The 21,724-nt window shown below is 28.6% G+C and overlaps 2 protein-coding genes across 2 annotated transcripts in view; both read left to right on the top strand.

Moving 5' to 3' along the window:
* LOC107438698 (retinal-binding protein) overlaps positions 1 to 18,882 on the top strand; it is a 40,684-nt gene extending 21,802 nt beyond the window's left edge. The window contains exons 8-13 of the mRNA XM_087168189.1: positions 3,036 to 3,114; positions 8,236 to 8,316; positions 10,084 to 10,173; positions 13,559 to 13,665; positions 17,271 to 17,586; positions 18,756 to 18,882. Of these exons, the coding sequence (XP_087024315.1) occupies positions 3,036 to 3,114; positions 8,236 to 8,316; positions 10,084 to 10,173; positions 13,559 to 13,665; positions 17,271 to 17,586; positions 18,756 to 18,862 (780 nt within the window). The 3' untranslated portion in view covers positions 18,863 to 18,882. The remainder of the gene's footprint in view (positions 1 to 3,035; positions 3,115 to 8,235; positions 8,317 to 10,083; positions 10,174 to 13,558; positions 13,666 to 17,270; positions 17,587 to 18,755) is intronic.
* Positions 18,883 to 20,759: 1,877 nt separating this feature from the next.
* The window catches only part of LOC107456327 (SEC14-like protein 2), an 81,647-nt gene continuing 80,682 nt past the window's right edge, over positions 20,760 to 21,724 (top strand). The window contains exon 1 of the mRNA XM_071183207.2: positions 20,760 to 20,893. The gene's annotated coding sequence lies outside the window, so the exon portion shown is untranslated. The remainder of the gene's footprint in view (positions 20,894 to 21,724) is intronic.

Here is a 21,724-nt window from a genome sequence, read left to right as displayed (position 1 = left end):
GAGCAATATTTCATAAATTTAGAGGTGTTTAGGCGATGTGATTTCTCATACGTATTAATAAAATTAAAGTCATTTAGATGTTTGAGAGACAGGCAATAAATTACGAACAAAAAAATGTGTTTTTGCACACTCTAAGTCAGAAAATATAGCAATAAACTTATTGATTACTTTTATTACATGCTATAATTGCATTAGATTTTATAAACCTATCTTAAATGCTTATTTAAATATGAGCATTTTTGTAGAAAACTAATATTTGCCTTACTTTTTTTCTACTATAGTTTTATTTATTATACCGGTTTGGCTATATCTTTTTGCCATAACTTCAATACAATTAAACAAATTTTTGCGGCACTTTTCAATGAGAAACAAGATTGTAGTTTAAAAATTGCGCAGTAATGAGCATTTAACTTGTAACATAAAGAACGTACTCTTAACTTTCATTGATTACTTTTATTACATGCGATAACTGCATGAAATTTTATAACCATATCATAAATGTTAATGTAAATATGAAGACTTTTGTGGAAAACCAATTTTTTGTTTTACTTTTCGTGTATAGCTTTATATATTACCGGTTTAGCCATAACTTTTTGAAATAACTTCAATACAATTAAACAAAGTTTTGCGGCGCTTTTCTATGAAAAACAAGATTATGATTCGAAAATTGCTCAAGAATGAGCATTAAAAGTAATTTATCATACTGCTCATACACGGAAAACATCTGAAATTTCATTTTATGATTTTGTAATGAATCTAGTATCTGGAATTCAGTATTTAGTATCATTTGCAGTATTTGGTAACAAATGAAAAAAGTTCGATTTGTATAGCCAGAAAAGTTAACAGTATCCGCAATTTTCTAAGCAGTTTTTATATGTTTTGAAAGAAAGCTTTGCAGATTTCATTTTGTATCATAAAATAAAATTTAGCAACAAATACCTTATTATCTTCCGTTCAATAAAATGTGATGGTACAAGGAAAGAAAACATGTGGAAATAAAATATAATTCATAGGAGATGATTATTCCCCATAACGCCAGTGTCACTTTTTAATAAATATTGCTATAATTATGATATTTTGTTTTTATTAAAATTAAATTTCTTTAATTTTTTATGTTTAAAGCTACAGCAAACAGACATAAGAAATCAATCGTTATTTCTTCAAAAAGTGTTCGTAACTCCATAAATACTCAAACTAGGATTACAAAATTTTATGCAATTATTGCAAATAATAACCGAAGTAATAAATAAAAGTTTATTGCTATATTTTCTAAGATAAAGTGTTTAAACACATTTACTTTAATGGTTCAAACACTTACATGGTAATTTATTGCACTATGGTAATTTATTGCAGAACCCTCAATCTTTCGAAAGTTTTAAATTTTATTGATAATTAGGATAAATAGCATAACCTAAACACCTTTAAAGTTATAAAATGATGCTCTGCATGCCACACTAAATTTTCAAACGAATGTCAAAAACTATAAGTGTCTCTTCAATTATTGGAATGATTTGGGCAAAATTATGGGAACGCTTCTATATTAACACATTTTTAATATTTCTCAAGAAATACTTTGAGAATTATTTTTTAACTTCCGAAGTATTTAAAGCACACAATTTCTCATCTATGTCAATGAAATTTAATGCATTTTTAGATTTGAGGAACCGGCGATAAATTACGAACGAAAAAGGTTGTGCCTAATAGTTAAAAATATAGTAATAAGTTTGTAGCTTGTATCAACTATTTTAGTCATAATATGCAATAACTGTTCATAATTTCGTATACAAAGCTTAAATATTTATGGAGAAATAGACGTTTTCATAAATTCGGACATTTTAGACATTTTTATTTTTTGCTACAACTTTAAAAATATTCAATGAAATTAAACAAAATTTTTGAAGTAATTTAAAATAAATAGCAAAATTATTGCTTTAAAATTTGTGAAAAATTTGTTTGAAACAGAGCAACTCATAAGTAATTAAAGTAGTCCTTTTATATTGCGCAGGTTTGGAAAAAAACAAATTTTTAAATTTTTTTACTTTTGTATTGAATCGTATTTAGGATTTAATGAAAAAAAATTCACGAAATATCACAATTTATGAGTTTTATGACTTTTTTAGATGAATTATCCATCTTCATTGCATGGAATGATTTCAAGACCATAATTAAACTCTATTGAACTCATAAAGAAAAATCACCGCGAAACCCCTTTATAATACTTAGACCTTTTTATATCGCTGAAGTTTTACAGAACTGCGTTTGAATTAAATACTTTACAAAATTAACCTAAGTTTGTAAATTTAATACCATTAGTTTAATTTGTTAGGCAGTTATGCTACAATATTATCGCAGAAGACTTACTATTTACGTGCTCTACAACTGTATTCCTCATCTAGTATGCCTGTAATATATATATATATATATATACATATAGGCTCTGGGCAGGCCAGTTCATTCGATTAACCCCATTGGCACCATACCAAGCCTTGGTGACCCTCGCAACATGACAGCTGGCATTCTCGCCCTGTAAGTAACAGGGGTCCACCCCGTAAAACTGCCACAGCGTAGGAAGTACATTGTCATCCAAAATAGTGCAGTAGGCATCTTGCATGGGACTAATGCCGATGTTGTTCCCTATACGATATATACCGGCGGAGGGCGTGACGTATCTCAGGACCGCAGATATAGTCATTTGCATAGGTGTCTAAATACTTATTGGTAGATGGTGTATATATATTATTAACCTTAACGGAAACACTTCTGCATAAGTCTTGCAAGCAATAAAATCTGACTATTAGAGAGCTCTGAAACATTTTTTAGAAAATGGTCCATTTGACCGTAGGCAATATGGAACAGACAATTTCTAAAGTCGTCATAAATCATATGTTTTATCTCCTTATATGTTATCTAATTACATATGTCGTCATTAATCATATAGTTTTGTCATAAATCATATGTTTGTAAATCTATTTTATTAAAAGCTGATGTATTACAAATATTTTTACTCAAACTATTTTTCTATTTATTACTCATAGACTGGAAATTATTTATTGGGTTCTACTTATATTATTGACATGAAAGATTTCAGCTTTGCAACCGCAACTGATAAGCATTGTAAGTAATTAAAATAATCGATATAACTAATTGTTTGTTAACGAAATGTATTTTCGTAATTTTTCATATTACTGAAACTTTTGAGGCTTAAAAACACCAAATTTTTATGCCTTTATGTATTCTAAATTATAAACGGATACGGTTAGGATAAAAACGTATAAAACAAGCTGATTAAAAGGATTAAATTGCGTATTAGTCATCGTTCTTACATTACGTGAAGTGATTTTTATTAACTAATTTTTATTAACTTTATTTTTATTCTTATTCACGATTTATTCTTATCCATATCTTTACTGATTGAAAGCACTGTGTGAAATTGTTGTTTTCATTCTGAAAGTTGACTGCCCTCGGCGTAGAACAACGTAAAAAAACCATATAAAGAAATCACGAACAGAATTCATATTGAACAAAAGTTTGAAAGGATGAAAAACAAAAATATTTATAAAAGCAGAAAATATGAATTGCTGGATACCTGTAGTAAAAAAAAAATGAGCTTGAAAGTTATTATGTAAGAAAATGTCAATGCGTTTCGCGCGCATGAATATAGAAGCCCATTTTCAAGACTAACTGAACATGAACGATAAAAATAAAACCGATTTGATAAGGAAAACGCAAAAATGCTAACGAAAAATTGTAAAATAATATAAAGGGGAAAAACAAAACTAGAAAAATCGCAATATCTCAGAAAGGTAAATAAAGGCGGAATGCATTTCTAAGCCATATGAAGAGGCATTGAGTGACTCAAATCCTTAACTTGTGAATCAACATTCATATGAATGCAACAATGTTCCATAACAGCAGGATAAGGATGTGACAGGTTTGGAAAGGATTTTAACTTTATCCAAAAAACAATTATACACAAGATTCCAACAATGTGCTGTAATCGATGATTTATCGAATTCTGAATGATGGCCATGTAAATCAATCCAGTTTTCTAAATTTATATTTAAAGCGTTGGTTTATTCGATGTAGGCAAAGCTGCATTGGAAAGATATACGTTAAAAGCACCTAGCGATTTTTAATAATGGGGTATTTAAAGAATTTAAATTTAATTTCAGCAGACCGAAAAAGTACTTTAAAAGCAAAATACCACTAGATAATCGCAGTTTTGCAACAAACTGAGGAGTAGATGATATACAAATAAGTTCACTGAAATGAAAAGAGGGGCATTTGAGTCTACCAAGTTTAACAATAACTGAATAAACTGTAGAAGAATTAAATCCACGATTTTCGACTATTTGGATTTTGCAGACGAACTCTGTCATCTAACAAGCAACCTGCAACTTATGCAAACCCATACAAATACCCTTCATACTGAAACTAAAATATGTGGATTAAAGATCAATAAATATTTTGAAAATTAAACCAAAGCGGTATGTATATATATATATATATATATATATATATATATATATATATATATATATATATATATATATATATATATATATATACATGTTGAAAACTGTTCAATTGAAGAAATCAACTTTACCAACTTACCATACCTATCTTTTTCGCTACAGCTGGCACATAAGGCCTCAAGTCTCTTTTTCACGCACCCTTTTCCTAGCCCAGTCATCTTGCCTCCTCCCATCCATTTAGTTTTGCTTTGAACAAATCATAGTACGTTTACAGTGGGCCAAAAAAAAACGGACCACTATGAATGACTTTTGATCGAATGATCGGATTTTCCTGTTCTAGGACTCAATCTTAAGGTCTGGTTTCTTAGGACAAGCGCCTTATCTGGGCGTCAGCGTGACGTCAACGTCCCGCTGACGCCAACAAAATACTGGTTTGTTAGCTCAAGGCCTGGTTTCTTAGAACTAGCGCCTTATCTGGGCGTCAGCGGAAAGTTGACGTAGAGCTGACGCCAAAAAAATACTTTTTTGTTAGCTCAGCGTGAGCAGTTGGTCCAACGCAGACATTATCTCTCATTGCGCATGCGTTAATAACGTAAACAAATATTTATTTTGAATTTGCATTGATTTTGTTATTGTCGACCAGTGTTTTAGAGAGCAAATAATGACTTTGTCCAAGAAAAAACACATTACAGCTGAGCTAAATGAAGAGTGCTATGTTTAAAGAAGAAGCTATGTTTAATGTCAAAATCAAAATCTTGGCTGATTTCAATGTGCTGTTGGATGTTGTCCGCCATTGCTTCTGTGGTTAACGTCACGTTGTAATCCAACTGCAGTTGAGTTGGACGGCAATTGTAGTTCAAGATGAGCGTTCGATGACGTATACTATCAAACTCACAAATGGACCAATCAAAGGTTAGCGCTGATTTCCAGCTGACGGCGTCCTGTCCTAAGAAACCAGGCCTTTAATGGTTCAAGGAGGTAACCTCAAATATGTTAATTAATTAGTGCGAACGATAAAGTTACGGAATCAGACACAAAAACGTACTTTGTCTGAATAAACATACCTTTTTTTCGCCGGATTCAGATTTCTGACCCCCACAATATAGGGGTTAGCCGTAATCTGGGAAATATACTCCCATTAGTTTGTTCAGGAGAGAGGTTCAAAGTTTGGACCCCTTAATGTTAATTTTATTTTTTGCGTATTTAGCCATATCTCGAGAATTTATAAAACGAATTTAAAAAAATTATGCTCACAATCATAAAATTCTTTTATCCACAGAGAATTCCATGCAAAATATATGTTTTAGTAAATATTTATTATTCTATTTCACAGTAGACTGAAATATCCTTAAACGTAAGGCATAAAATGTTCACAACGTTTTAAAGAATGCAATTTTAAATTGCAAAATACAAAATTTGTGCGAAATCGATTGAATAGTTCCTGAGAAATCGAACTTTGAAAAGGTCGTATTTTTAAAATTCGATTTTCCAAGAGCTATTCCACCAATTTCGCACAAAGTTTGCATTTCTCCATTTAAAATTGCTCTCTTTAAAATGATGTAAAATTTATATACAATAAAATTCAAAATATTTTCTACTAACATTAAATGAAATTATAAATATTTACTAAAAGTTGTTTTTTCCCTAAAATTATTTTTTGTATGAATTTTTTTTTAATTGCCTGCAAAAATTTTTGAATTCCCTTGAAAACTATGTGATGAAATACGAATAAAGTAAAATTAACATTAAGGGGTAAAAACTTTGGCCGTTCTCTTGACCAAACTTTTAAAAAATTCCTAGATTACGGCTACAACGTATTTTGTGAGGCTTCCGAATCCGTAAAGATACGGTATGTTTATTCAGAAAAAGTGCAATTTTGTGTCTGATTTCGTAATTTAAAATATCATCTATACTAATTAATTAGCATATTTGAGGTAAGAGTATGATGAAGTATGGCCCACCCGGAATATGGTCCACCACACTTTATCACGAGTATATTATTCCAAGATTTACAACGCCAGCAAATTTTATAAAATTAAAAGCCGAAGACAACATATACCTTTTATATATAATGAAAGCCTTTAGCACTTTAACGATAAGCTAATGATATCCCATTAATGAATGAGCGACAAGAGAAGTTAAAAGAAGTGGTATGGGATCTAGGATCCATAATGAGATGTAGGGACTATAGCCAGCGAACGTGATCACTTGATCTCGTTCGCTGGCTTATACCAAAATGAGACTTAACGCGAATGCATAGCTACAATATGTTTTTATGCTGAGCTAGAGCTAGTGGAGACTCTTTTTTTTTCAGTCTTGTCTAGAAATTACCAAATAAGTAATCCGAAATGCCTTAAAAAATGATCAAAATGCCTCAAAAATGTTTAGTAAAAATACGAGTAATGAAGAAATTGGGGAACGCTATATCGTTGCTTTGAAACTAAACCGTAGTAACTCAAAAAAAAAATGGAAAAATGAGATATTTGGGTCATTTTGTGTAAAAAATATCACCCTTTTAGAGAAACAACGTGTTATCTTCATAGTTCCATAAAATTAATTTAGAGAGCAGATAAATCGTTATCGCATTGGCGCGATTTGCCCTCTTGGTTTTAGGGAATAGTGTAGCAGTGTGGCAGTTGCAACAAAACCTTGGAGGAGATAACGTCGCTTTGAAGCTAAACCGTGGTAACTCAAAAAAGCAAGTTTTTCAGGACAGCGATTTTTTTCCTACACTGTTGTATGTCAAAATTTGGAATGAATTATGTAATATTCGGGAGGATATTTTGAAGAACATCGTTGTATTTTGAAATAACTTAGAACTTTTAGAGAAAAGTGTTGCAACACAAAGTACCTTAACTTATTTCGAAATTACCACAAAATTAGAAATGCTACAAGAATCAGGCCTGGTTCATTGAAAAATGTAAAGAAACAGGGTCTTTTTTAATGTAAACTATTTTGCAATAGTCGCCATAGCTTCGAGTCAACCTGCGATGAAAGTTCCTGAAAAGTTAGAAATCGCTCTCCTGAGAAACTTGCTTTTTTTGAGTTACCACGGTTTAGTTTCAAAGCGACGATATGACCCTTTTTTCCAAAATAACGCCTCTACTTGCCAAGTTTGGCTCATTGGGATATAAAGCAGAAGAAATCACTGTGGCTATTTGACTGAAAAGTTTGATATGTCAATCAATACATCACTCACTTTGTTTATTCAAACACTCTCTCGAAAAATATGTTCATTTGCAAATTCTATGTGCTAATGAAATCATTTTACTGGATACCTTAGTATCTACTTCTTGTGACATATGTAGACGAAAAGTATACATACATTAGGGAACATAAATGGCTGATTAAGTAAAGAAAAGCAAACTAAAACGGTATTAATATTTAATATATTATTTAAAGAAAAAGTTAGTAGATGGGATGAAAACAAGTTTGACTCCGTCCGGGCGAGTAAGAATAAAGATATGCTGAAAGACGGCTATCAGGAACAACTCCAGGATACAACCGGTTATATGTTCTGTAAGCCGGACTATTCTGTTCACCATAATAGTTTGTCAGTCTTCTATAGCGTTTATGTTTTACTTTCAATAAACATTAATTCGAAACCCCTAATGTGACTACTGTTTTGCTTTATTTCCTATAATTGTTATAAAAATGTATATTAAGGACGGGATTTGCGGAACACCCTTTATTTTGAACTTACAATGAAAACAAAATTAGCCTTTAAAATTTTCTAAGAATTTTTTGCTTTCTTTTTCAGTGATATCTGAAATAATTTATCTATTAAATATTTACCAAGACAATTATCCTGAACGTTTACAGAATGTTTTTTTAATAAATGGTAAGTATAAGTGTGTATTTACAAATGTAATTTAAAACATTGTTAGTACTTAATGAAAATTAAACTTAATAAATCTATTTCAATTATTTTACCGACATGCTTTGACATTATTAAGCAGACTGATAGAAAAAAGCAATCAAGCAATTTAATGTATAGCATATATTGCGCATGACTTATTTTATAAATTAATAACATATTTAAATTCCAAAATGATATCTATATTTTGAATCTATGATACTGCTTCATGAAAAAAGGAAATTATTTTAAAACTGGCTCATTCCAAATGAAATCGACGGTCGTTACCGGTATGTCAATGATTTTCATGAAAATTTTAAGTGGAAGAGCTCTGGACGAAAAACGTCAAAAATAATTTTTGTGATAAATTGTGAACCAGAACTAATATAAGAGGGCTATTTTGAAAATTGACTCAATTTAAGAAAAATAACTTGGGGTTAAATTTGACTTCTTTAAGGATTTGGTTTATTTAGCATTAAAATAAAATAAAAAAATCTTCGCAACTGTGATGTATTAATGATTAAAATATCCATCCTGTACCTGACAGGTTTCGAGCTCTGTATTTTCCAAAGAGTGTTTCTAATTTCCCTTTCTTTAAACTGAAAATGTTTTAGTTTTTATTTAAATTGATATGTTTTAGTTTAAATCTATTTTTTAAATTTTGTTTAAGTATTTAAAAATTTAATTATTTCTTTTAAATTTTTGTCATTTCTTGTTTGCTACTCGAAAGTTTTAAAAGATGATAATTATTAACAAACAAATCATATTCAAAATATACTTCTTTTGAAATCAAAACTCATACTAAAACAAAAAAGCGATTCGTTTTATTTTTAAGGAATTTAAAAATATTCTTCATATTTTATTAATTTTCTCTGCAATATTTTCTTCAAATGAAAATAAAAGATTTTTAACTAAATAAAATTTAAGTGTAACCAAAAATGTATTTAAAAAAAAAATTTTTACTTCTCATTTATATCAGTTATAATAGAAAAATAAGCATTCTTCAAGAGAAAAAATTTTAAATTAGTTTTAGCAATTATGTTTAAATTAAAAATAATATTTCTCTATTTTAATAAGCAGATACTTTTCAGTTAAACAATTATTAACAATAGATACAAATAATAAATACATATAAATAATAAATGAACAATAAATAAAATTTCTTAAATAATTCGCGTTATTTCAATTTAAAATATAAAATTGATTTTTTTTTAAAAGCGAAGACATCATACTAAATTTAATAAATATATTTGCTACATACTTTGAAAAAAATAAAATTAAACATTTTTAATTTAAAGAGTAAAACAAATGTAATTTCATTTTTCACTGGGGATGTCATTTAAGACCCACCTGTTGTAAGACGGATATGTCTTCCTTTGAATTACGCACTCACATATAATACACAGTTTTTTATTTTATTTATAAATGAGCTAACTCTTAAAAAAGGTCTAACATGTCCCTAATTTCTTTTTTATCTCATCTTATACTTCATGCTCTTTAATTTAATCACTAGTTTTGCTTCAATAAGAATTTTACTGTTTCATACTTACTTTGTCAATACTGAACTAAAAGTAATGCTTCTTAAAACTAATATTACCATTAGAGATAAATTTAAATTTAACATTTAAATTTACCACATGGAAAATCACTTTTTTGCATTTGACTCTATTAAACATAAGCTCCAAATTTTTAATTTGAACCTATTTATCTGTATTTTATGTCAAAAATATATGTAATTTTGCATCGTTTCAGTCTCTTCATATTTCGTCTTAGTGTTTTCGATACTGAAAAGTTTTCTGTCTGTTGGTTTAATAGCTAAGATAAGCATCTACAGTAGCCCAGGTAAACTTTACCATTTTTTAATTTATAGAGTGATTTTCAATTCATAAAGTGACTTTTAGTGTAAAAAATGGAAATCATTAAAAATATGTATATAATTAAAATAAATTGGCGTTTCACATATTCAAAAACATTTATAATGCAGTAATATTTAAGAAAATTTTCAATTTAAACAAAATGCATTCATTTTATTGTGAATTCTTATGAGTATTTAATGATATCCAAATCAATGACGGAATTCATTAAACAACACTGAAAAATAACGTATGGTCTAAACTAGCAGATTATGGTGAAATTTACCGTGTTTTTGCCCCTATGAAAAAACCAAAAAGCTCTCTAATTTTTTTTGCTTTGGTAAGGAATTTGATAAAATTAACCCCTAAATATGGTTTATAATGAGTATTAAAATTTGAAAATTTTATTATGATATCTTAGAGAATGGCAAAAAAATCGCTGATTAGAATTGAATTTACTTTTCAATTTTGTAATTTTTACTAAAAGTGTGGTAATGAGATTAATATTTTTGAAAACCATAATTTCTGATAAACCGTTACCATATGAACGGAAAAATTACCAAATGTTTGGTTTAAATACTATATATTTGGTTTTACTAAAAAAAATTATATTTTTTTTAACCATGAATGCCATCACTTTACAGTACGGTAACTTAACCAGAATTTTTTTCTTCAAGTAGGGAGTTTTTGAAAAGGAAGGGTTTAAATGTTACTTGACGAAATTGCCACTTTTACCCTCTTTTTACTCCTCCGGAAAAATTATCAAATGAATGGCTTAAATATCATATATTTTTGTTTTATTAATAAGAATCATGTTTTTCTTTTTACCAGAAATGCCATTACCATATAGTAAGGCAATTTTACCAGAATTTTGTTTTTTCAAGTAATTTCTCACTAAATAAATACAAATATATTACCACTGTAAAAATTGATTTTTAATTATCAATGTGCAGCAAATTACCAACCTATTTTGAGTGTCTTGAATTCGTGATAAACCTTCTATGTAGTACAATGTTCTACAAAGCTTAGCACCCTTGATTAGAGTCTTTTTAGTTTCACTTTTTTGGATGCCTATCAACAAAAAAAAATAGAGCCATTTTATTTATATTTTTTTTGTTTGCTATTCAAGCTTAAAATGACTATCAATTCAAAGATTGAAATGTTTATGCTACAAAAATTTCAATTCAGAAGTATTGATGTTTTGTTGAAACAGAAAAAATTAAACAAATCACTATAATTTAATTAAATTGTTGTTGTACACTGATAAAAAAGTATAAAGAAATTTATCGTGTTTTTGGTTCTATGAGAACACCAAAATAGCTTGATAATTTTTGCTGAAACACTTCGGTAATAATTTCGGTAAAATTAACAATAAAATAATGTTTTATAGTGATTGTTAAAATTTGGTAATTTGATCATGGTACCTTGAAGCATGACATAAAAATCATTTATCCGGTAAAATTTACTTTTCAGTTTAGTATTTTTACTAAATGTGTGGTTACAAGACTTCAACTTTTTGAAATAAGAATTTCCGGTAAACCATTACCACATAAATAGTTAAAATACCATTAATTTTGGCCTTAATACCAGAATTATGATTTTTGTTTTTCGAAAATATCTTCACCATGCAGTGCTGTGATTTTGCCTGACAATTTTTCCCTCCATGTGTGGTTCATGTTCTAGATCAGTGGTTTCCAACTGTCTGTCCGGAGGCCGCATCCGGCCCACGAAGCCTTTTTTTGTGGACCGCAAACTATCAGTTGTCATTTTTGTGCGGTCAATTTTAGTAAAAAGTTCTATATGGGTTTGAAATACTTTCCTCGTTAATAAAAACCTAATTTCTTCGTTTCTGTGAAATTTGTCATACCAACGGTGCAAAAAAATTATTTCTCAGGTTCTGCATTCAAGAAAATATTTATTCAAATACAAAAATAATCGTGTATGTTGCTCTTTTTTATTTCATTTTTTTGTATTTTGTGAATATAGTTTAGCATGTGTGTATCAGAAATTTTCTCGAAGAAATTCTCCAATTTAGCTCTTTGAAACCACTCATTTTGGACGAAAATATTTACACACACATTTGTAAATTTTAAATGTAAAATGTAAATACATATTCTCTGGTGGTTGCAGTAGACAAACCTCAATTTTGTCATTGAACATTTTGTGTGCTACTATGCAAATTTTAATACCAACCTTTTTAAAGTCTTATATCTTAACAATTAGATATCTGTTGCACATTAATTGTTTAATACATGGGTGCACATTAAAGTTATTGTAGTCAGAATTTTTTAATATGCAATTAAATATTTTTAAAAATCTACTTCTTATCTTAATTTGTAATTCAATACTTTTGTTTTGTACAACTTGGTAAAAATCTGACTGTAATATTTAATGTTCCTTCAAACATAAAAGAGTCTTACATAAAATTTTGATAAAGTTGCGGCCCGCCATTTGATTTGTGTTTTTAATTGTGGCCCCCGGCCTCATGTAAGTTGGAACCCCCTGTTCTAGATGAAGTAATGCAGTGCAACAAAAATATGTGTCAGTAAGATAAAATACTAACTTAATGAAGAAAAATAGTTTATCGATAATATACGAAGTTATAATATTTCCTAAGCTTTTCTTCTTGTTTTTTCGAGTGATATTTAGACAAGCTAAGCTAAAGCCATTGGCGTATTCGCGATCGCAATACGCCAAGAAGATAGAACGCGATAGAATACGCCATCTGGGAAGAAGAACGGTTCAATGTTTGACCCTCCCCCTTCCTTCTCCTCCTCTTCTCAGTTGCATATGAATGTCCTACGTTATTTTCCCCTTTCTTAATATTTTTCGTATTTAATTGTCAAAAATATTTTTTTCTTAAATTTCCAACTACGTTCTCTTTTAGAACTATGTTCAATGTAGTTTTCAGTTCCATATAGTTTCCGAACTTAAACTTTTTTAACCTATTTCAAAAACAAGACAGAAACTAAAGTACTTCCTTCTCCTATGACTCTCCACACGCTAATGGTGAAAGTATGTGAAGTGTTGCCATAGGTAGAGAGTTCTGCTCTACACCACCTGCAGCCCATTTCAATAGCCAATTGCGAATCGAGTCAGGAAAGAGCGCCCTTAGTGTGACAAGAGGGCAACAGAGAGTGTGGGAGACTCACGAGGGTACAAGTATGTATTTGCTCAGAACCCCGGGTAGGTAGCAGCCCCATTCATTCGTAAGGCTACTTCCCCGATTTAGACATCGATTTGGAGGGTAAGGAAATTTTCTCCAAACTTTGCTTCTTAGAATTGATAACAAAAGTTACTCAGAGTAAATGTTTTCATGTAAAAAAATAAAATTAAAAAGCTCCCTTACTTACATTCGAAAAACTATTTTTCAGCGGATTGGAAACCTGAATTGTTAAAATACATAGATGCTGAGATCCTGCCAGCATTTCTAGGAGGTAATAAAACTGATCCAGATGGTGATCCACTTTGTAAATCTTTTGTAAGCGCAATTTGATATTTTTTTATTCCTTTGGCTATTATTGTATATCTGTTGTTGCTTTCCAAATCTTTTGAATACGCAAAAATACTGTTGATAGTTTAATATTTTTTCTCTTTCTATATATGAATTCTATTTGCTAAATTTTATTGTAAATTTTATGATTAGATTCTCCCCTGATTCCTCAGTTTTCATTTCATTTGTGTCATCTGTGTATACTTATATTTTGCAGTATTTGTTGCAGCGGGATCATAACTAAAATTATGACTGGTATTTCATTATTACTATTAATTTTGCATAATCACTAAAGATAATTTGTAAACGAATAATTTTTTGTATCTTGATCAGGCACATTTAAATCAGTTTCACATTCGCTCCTCTTTCAAATGTACGAGACTTTAATAATTATACATATTCAATAAACTAACTACTTTACGACTTAATTCTAAACCTTAGACTTAAATCTCAAATAATGTGTGATAGTTTAAAAAGACCTAAACTAGACTGGAAATGACATCGAATATATATGTATTTATATCCATTTTACAAACTAATGATCTCCATTTTTAGATTGGATATTTTCCATTTTTCAAATTAATGTTTTCTGTTTATAAACGTAAATAATTTTGATATTACAGCTGAGCAATTCTATCATGATGGACGTAATATTTAAAGATTTTCAATGCTCATAACTTCAGTTAAGAAAATGTTGATCTGTTTTACACATTTTTTTTTTATCATTTACACTTACACTAATTTTCCTTTATTTTCAAAATAAATTGACTTTTACAAACATACAACGCATGTGCTGCTTCCATAAAAGCAATCTTTTTAACTTTTAGAAACAATTTCATGCAATTCCCTACAAGGTTTTAAATTTTACTTCATAATTTTATTTTGTAATTTTATTTATAAAATTTACAATCAATTTTATCGAAAATACTTCTGCGGAATTTACTGATAAGTACAAATATGTTCAGTACTTTACAGTTGAGTAAAACTTAATTCAATAACCACCTTTTTTTATTATTCAATTTTTGCATGATTACAATGGTACATTTATAATGATAATTTTAATCGTATGAAATCATAAATTTTTATTAGTTTATAGTGGAGTTTCTTTCACAATATTTTACTTTTGAATCTGAAATTTCTGAAATGAATTATAATGTGAATCCTAATTACTGTACGTATACCGCAACAATTCCAAATTAAAATGCATTTTTACTAAAAATATATTGAAAAGAAATTGAGAAAAGGAGAATGAAAAAGTTTTTATTTGAATATCATAACTTGAAATTATTTGCAATCAAGTCCCTGTCAGAATCCCCGTTTAAATATCAGGAGCAGAAAAAATTCGTTGCTTTTCATATCTTCATGGCTTGATAAATCTGTGTCAAATCCCAACATCCCTGCCATGGAAATCCCCTAAATATATTCCATGCAAAAATCCTACGGACACTGTTTTGAATAACTAAATATCAATTAGTAAAATACCTATTTGTCTGAATCAGGCTTAGTCTCTTGAATTATCTAGCCTCTAAATGCTTATTATTACATTTATTGCATATATATATATATATATATATATATATATATATATATATATATATATATATATATATATATATATATATATATATATATATATATATATATATATATATATATATATATACACAAAAAGGAAAGAGAGTAACATGAAGAAGAAATTAAGAAAACTATTAAGTTCTATTTACTGTGCATATTTGTGACGGAAATGTCGAATGAAATAGTTACTTTTTTCTAAAACTTTCTTTTTTTCTAAAACTTTCTAAAAAAAAATCCAATCGATATTCAATTGTAAAAAAATTACATGTGAAATATAATACTGCAGTACCTTCTAGTGCTCCCGTGGAGCGCTTATTCAGCGTGGCTAAGCACGTTCTGAGAAATTCTTGCAGCAGACTCAGTGACACCACTTTCGAAATGCAATTATTTTGCAAAATGAATAAAAATATTAATTAGCAAGTTATTTTCATTCATTTTCGAGTTTTATGCATTTATTTAATACATTTTAAGTAAAAAATGCTGGATTTTGTTATTACGTTTTTCAATTTTCATTTTGAACTTACTAATAATACATTTTTGTGCATTTTTAGATTAAATACATTTTTACCTAGTACATTTTTTACTAAAATTATGTTTATGGCCGATCTTGTCAAACAACGCCCAGTCAAATCTCTAAGAACTTCAGAACTATTTGTGCTATTGAAAACTATTATAATTACTATTTTAACTCTTGAAAACTCAAAGGTATTAATTTAGCCACTGATACTAAAATTCGTTTACAAATTTTAATTATTCCGTTAGGCAGAAATGTTCAGAAAATGATTTTCTCGCATGACTTCAGCATTAGCCATTGTTACAAATAAAACTGTAGACTGTTCTGTTTTAACTTATACTGCACATTCAATTATTTTTTACTAGCTCAAAGATCACAAAGCTATCTGAAACCCCGTGTTTGCTTTGTTTATGTTTGTGCTTTTAAAACGCGTTTCTATAGAGTGAAACAATTTTAAATCAATGGTAATTTAAATAAATAAAAATAATAAGCTAAAAATTAAAATCAATAGATAAAATTTCTTTTTCGTGCAAATCCATAAAAAGTTTGATATTAAAATTATATTTGATTTCAAAATTATATTATACGGTTATATTATAAAATTATATTATAATATTCTTCTGAATTTAAAAGTAAATTAATGTCCATAACTTTCAAAATTGAAAATAATAAAATAAATAACAACAATTTTGCAAAATCATTAAAGAACATAAGAATATTATTCAATAAAAATTTTAGGTTACTTTGAATTTTCGATTTCCTAGAAATGTACTTTTAAATCGTTACTTTTTTTGTTTAGTATTTGTACTTTTACTTGTACTTTTAGTCGTTACTTTTTAAAAGTAACGTTGCCATATATGAGAATAAGTCATGAAATTTCAAATACTGAAAAGGAATTATCAAAATTAAAACAAATTATGATAGGATAACGTAGCCTTACGCGATGGGGAAATTCTCTTCCAATAATTTCTTTCAATTTTGATAATTTGAATTTTTCTTCCACATTTGAAACTTAATGGCTTACTCTAGGTTTGTCTGAATTTACTTTTTATATGCGTTAAATTTCAAACAACTTATGGAAAGGAAAGAGAATTTGCTATAAAAATTTCTCCCGTGGTACAGCGTCCTCTTCAACGATGACACTTGAAAGTTACCGCTTTCGTACGTAATAAAGAGATTTAGCATTTTCACACAGTATCTCACACGTTCACGTACGTACGTTCTGCTCTAGCTCCGTACAAATCAAAATAGTTCTATAATAACCGAGTTCTCTAAAAAATGCATGGTATACTTATAAACAAAAATTTTGTAACTGTTTATGGTTGCTGGTAGCACCAACCTTTAATTTGTGACAAAAATAAAATTCTTTGACAATTTAGGTAATCTTGTACGAACAGTATTTGTATTATGTCTGACAAATTATTTGCTTGTTTAGTTTAACCACGTGTTGTTCCTATAATTTATCATGCTGTTTATTTTTGATAATAATATCTTATGTTATTAGGTCCATCATGGTGGAAAAATACCAGCAGAATTATGCATACACAAAAGCAAAAACTCTATAGCGAAATCTAAAGATGCTAAGAAACTGATATTGCCAAGAGCAACTTTTTCGGAAATAGAAGTTGAAGTTAAAGAGCCTGGATCACTGATTGAGTGGGAATTTGAAATCAAATGTAGGGACATCGGGTTTGGTCTTTTTCTAAAAGAACGGGATGACGAAGGAAAAGAAAAAATAAATGCGTTAGTTCCATTATTACGCTTAGATACTGATGAATTCTCGGAAACCGGAGTTTACAAGTGCGAAAAACCGGGCACATGTAAGTATAGAAGATCTTATAAAATCCATCTTATTAGAAATATTTTATAGTCCATCATCTACAAGATCTGCTTTTTCCTATTTCTGTTTCTGAAATTTTACGAATATTGAATAATATAAAAATAAGCCTGTTTTATTAATTTTCACACACTGAGAAAATTTCCGGCTCAAATTACGGTATAGAGTATCGGCACTTTATGTGCATCATCAGTAGAATCCATTTTACCCATAAAATCCGTTTAATTACACCTGTATGTACTTTTTACTGTAATTTTATTCGGAATTTCTTATGGTGTATAGTGCGAAAAAAAGGACCACATTGAATAATTTTTGATATAATTGTAGGATCTTTATGCTATAAGACTCAATATTAATGGTTCAAATATGCTAATTAATTAACACAAACAATATTTTAAAACTTGCAGGCACAGAAACGCACAAATGAACAAATATACCTTTTTTGGAACGATTCGGATTTCTGACCATTATATAGAGGTACTTGTTCAGTGAAAGTACGTTTTCTTGTTCAATTTTTTAGCTTAAAATATCGTCTGCACTTATTAATTATCATGTTTGAGATCACCCCTTTAAACCATTACGATTGAGTCCTAGAACGTAAAGATCCGATTATTAGATCAAAAGTTATTTAGGATAATCTGATTTTTTTTGGCGCCTTTTTCATATTCAATTCAGGAAAATTATGGAGCTGCTTAAGAGTCCAAAAAATATTGTTAAATAATATAATAAATGGTATTGTTAAATTCCATGAACTTTAATCCTTTTACTTTGGTAATTTTTCTAGAAAAAATATCTAACTTCATTAATTACTAAATGATATATAATTTTATTAATTACTATATATTTTATTTCATTAAATATTTAATTATTTTAATTTGTTCTTAATTCGCTGAACTTATTAGATCAAATTTTTAACTGATTTCTTTCAGTCTTTTTTTTTTACTCTTTAATCTAAATAATAAGTTACAATGAGGGTGTAAAAGTTTCATTCAGTTTTGTTTGTCACCATACATTTTGTTAGTCACCATTTCGAATCATTTTATTTTTACTTGAATTTAAAAAAAATCCTTTTCCTGACCTATCTTAAAAATTTATCTCATAAACTCTTCCAAAATGCTATGACTAGCAATTATCTGTTGTGTTATATTTTAGATGTTATGCTGTTTGACAACTCATATAGTTGGGTGAGATCAAAAGAAATCTACTACAAAGCTGCAGTAGTGTGTCCGAAGGATTGTGATAAAAAATTGACTAATTGAATAAAATAGCTTTCTCCATATTTCACAGTCTTGTGAATTTATTATCTTAAGTCATTTTAGCCCAAACATAGAAATTTTATAAAATATGGTATTATTTTCATTACAATATGCATAGATTACAGTCATTAAGATGCATAAGAAGTTTCGTGTATAATATTTTAAATAAATTTATAAATAATAATAAAATAATATTTTCTTAAGAAATAAAATGATGTGTGTGCACCTTAGGCCAAATTAGTGGATTAATCATTTAGTTGAATATTAGTTTTTTTACTGATATTTGTTTTTATTTTTATTTTATTTACAGAACTTGCAACTTTAATCCATCGGTAAAAAACATATGTTTAATTTAATATGGAATAATTATACATTTTCAAAACGTCCAACTTGGCAATAATCGTTTCAAATTTTTTAAAAAAAACTCTCATACTTTTCTCAACAGAAAGTGTTAATTCCAATAAAATTAATGATATTTAACAGATATTTTCAGAACATTTGACATTGACAAATTATTACTAATATATATATTCAGAAAGGAAAAAAACACGAAGAAAATTAAGAAAAAAAATAAGTTTTATATACTGCGCATAAGCTGCAAGTAAATAGAACTCATAAAATAAGCTCAAAATGTAGAGAAAACATGGAAGAAATTACAGAACAGTGGGGGGGAAAAGGGGGGGGGAAATAATTATAAAAATAAAAATAATAAGAAACCGGAAGAAGAAAAAAAATCCGAAAAAAAGGGAAAAAATTAATAAAAATCTGGAAAATAAAAGAAATCATCTTTTAGCGGATATAATCATGTGATCTGATGAAGATATTATATCTTTTATTTTTCGGATTTTTACTAATTATTTTTTCCGGTTTCTTATTATTTTTGCTATAATTTCTCTTTTTTCCCCTTTTTTCATTGTTCTGTAATTTTTTCCATGTTTTCACTACATTTTGAAACGTTACTAAATAATAAAGCACTACAGGAAACAGTAACCTAACTATCAAAAAGGAAAAAATATTAAAAAGAAATTCAAGTGGATGCACTGACATACATGGCAGCCTCGATGGCAGCCTCGCTAAGGAGGCATTACCATGTAGCCAGTGCGAGAACAGTTTTAGCGATTGGCGGTATATCACAGCTAACGATTATACTGACCCAAGAAAAAGCAAAATAAACCAACAGCAAGTCAGACGAAGACTATATATATGTAACATGTTTTAACATTCGACCCCAACGTTTCTGATTGCTTCAATTCATTTTTATCAATGATTCTTACCATATACTATATAAGGAGTAGTCATTACGAAACACATATAGTACTTTAGTGCAATACACAATAACTATTTAATTTTCAATTCCATTTTATTAATTTTTTTAAATTTCAATGACATCTTTTCATATTCGAAGATATAAATTATCATTAACAGAGGAGTTGCCAATTTAGCGGAAATTGTATTTACATTTGCACTACCATGACACTTTATAAAGGCCTTTCTGCTTCAACAAGTTTGCGAAGCAGTGGGAGCTATGACATTGCTTTGGTCCAAAAGTACGGCAATTTGATTCACCTATTTTCCATTAAAAAAATATTCTGCAACAAAAACTGAAGCGACCAGCTGTTTTTTTCTCTCAATTTCTACATTACTGCGAAGCAGGGGAGAAGTATTCACTCCGTGTTCCAACGTCAATCAGCAATATTATACTAATGTCGAAATGTTACTGAAACTTTTAATTAACTTCCCTCTGTGAGACCACGTCTATTTCCTTTAAGAGTTTTTCTTTATTACCTTCAAGAATCAAATAGTTCTAAATTAATTTAAAATGGGAATAACTCCTCATTCACGTAGAATTGTTTGAAATATTTTCGTTGATTGAGCCCAAAAATCACATAGTGAAAGATTCACTAGTTAGGAAGTCATGTTTAGTTGGAATTTCTTTAGATGTGCTTGAAATTGTAATTGTCCTCTTTTAAGAACGTTAAAAATGTTAAAACCGCAATAATAGGTTGCAAAATCTGGATCCGATATTAATACCAGGTAAGCCATTTTTGTTACAATTTTTACTTTTCGTGACTTTTTAAATTTTTTTTAATTAAAAGAATGTATAGATCTAATATGGTAAACAGTATATTTTAAAGCAAAGGACAAATTCAAAAAAATAATTTAATTTAATGACATTATTCCATATCTAAAAGGCAGAATAACCAAGTAAATTAGTATTCACGTTAAAAAAGTAAAATCAGTCTTTACATTCATATGATACCTTTGATTGATAATTAAAATGGACTTATAAAATATATCTGATTTCCAATCAGATATATTTAACTTTTTAAACTTACAAGGGAAGTACGGATCTAAAAAAATCCCATTTAAGCGAAATTAAGCTTAAATCAAATAGCATGGCTGAAAACTTTCGATAGAGTACAAATTCATCGACTGATCTGCCCCTGGTGCAAAATAGGCCCCATTAAAGTTTCAGTTCATTATTTTAAGATAAAATAACTCTCCAGCTGATGTGTACTCGTGGCGTACCTATTTGGCTGACCGCCTTCTACCATAAATATCCGGGCTTAAAATCTCCGCCTGGAGTTTGAGTTTTTTGTCTCTAAATGTTTCTTTTCTAAAAAAGTTGATAACTTATTAAAAAAAAATTTCAAATTATGAATTATTATTTTCTATTTATATTAATATTTTTTAAAAAAATTTGAATTTAAAAAACAAAAAGTAATAGATATTTTTTTGAATTAAAATATGTTCATTTTTTTTAAAGTTGTAATTTAAATTATACTTTTGTAATTTTTTTATAATTTTGCAACTTGAAATTTTAAATGAAATCCTCTATTTTTTTATAAATAAATCAGTTATTTT

Source organism: Parasteatoda tepidariorum, chromosome 7 (genome assembly GCF_982258835.1).
Source record: "Parasteatoda tepidariorum strain Cologne lab strain chromosome 7, Ptep-v5.0, whole genome shotgun sequence".
NCBI classification, from domain to species: Eukaryota; Metazoa; Arthropoda; class Arachnida; order Araneae; family Theridiidae; genus Parasteatoda; species Parasteatoda tepidariorum.
Note: the sequence above shows the minus strand (reverse complement) of the source record. Positions and strands in the feature narration are given on the sequence as shown.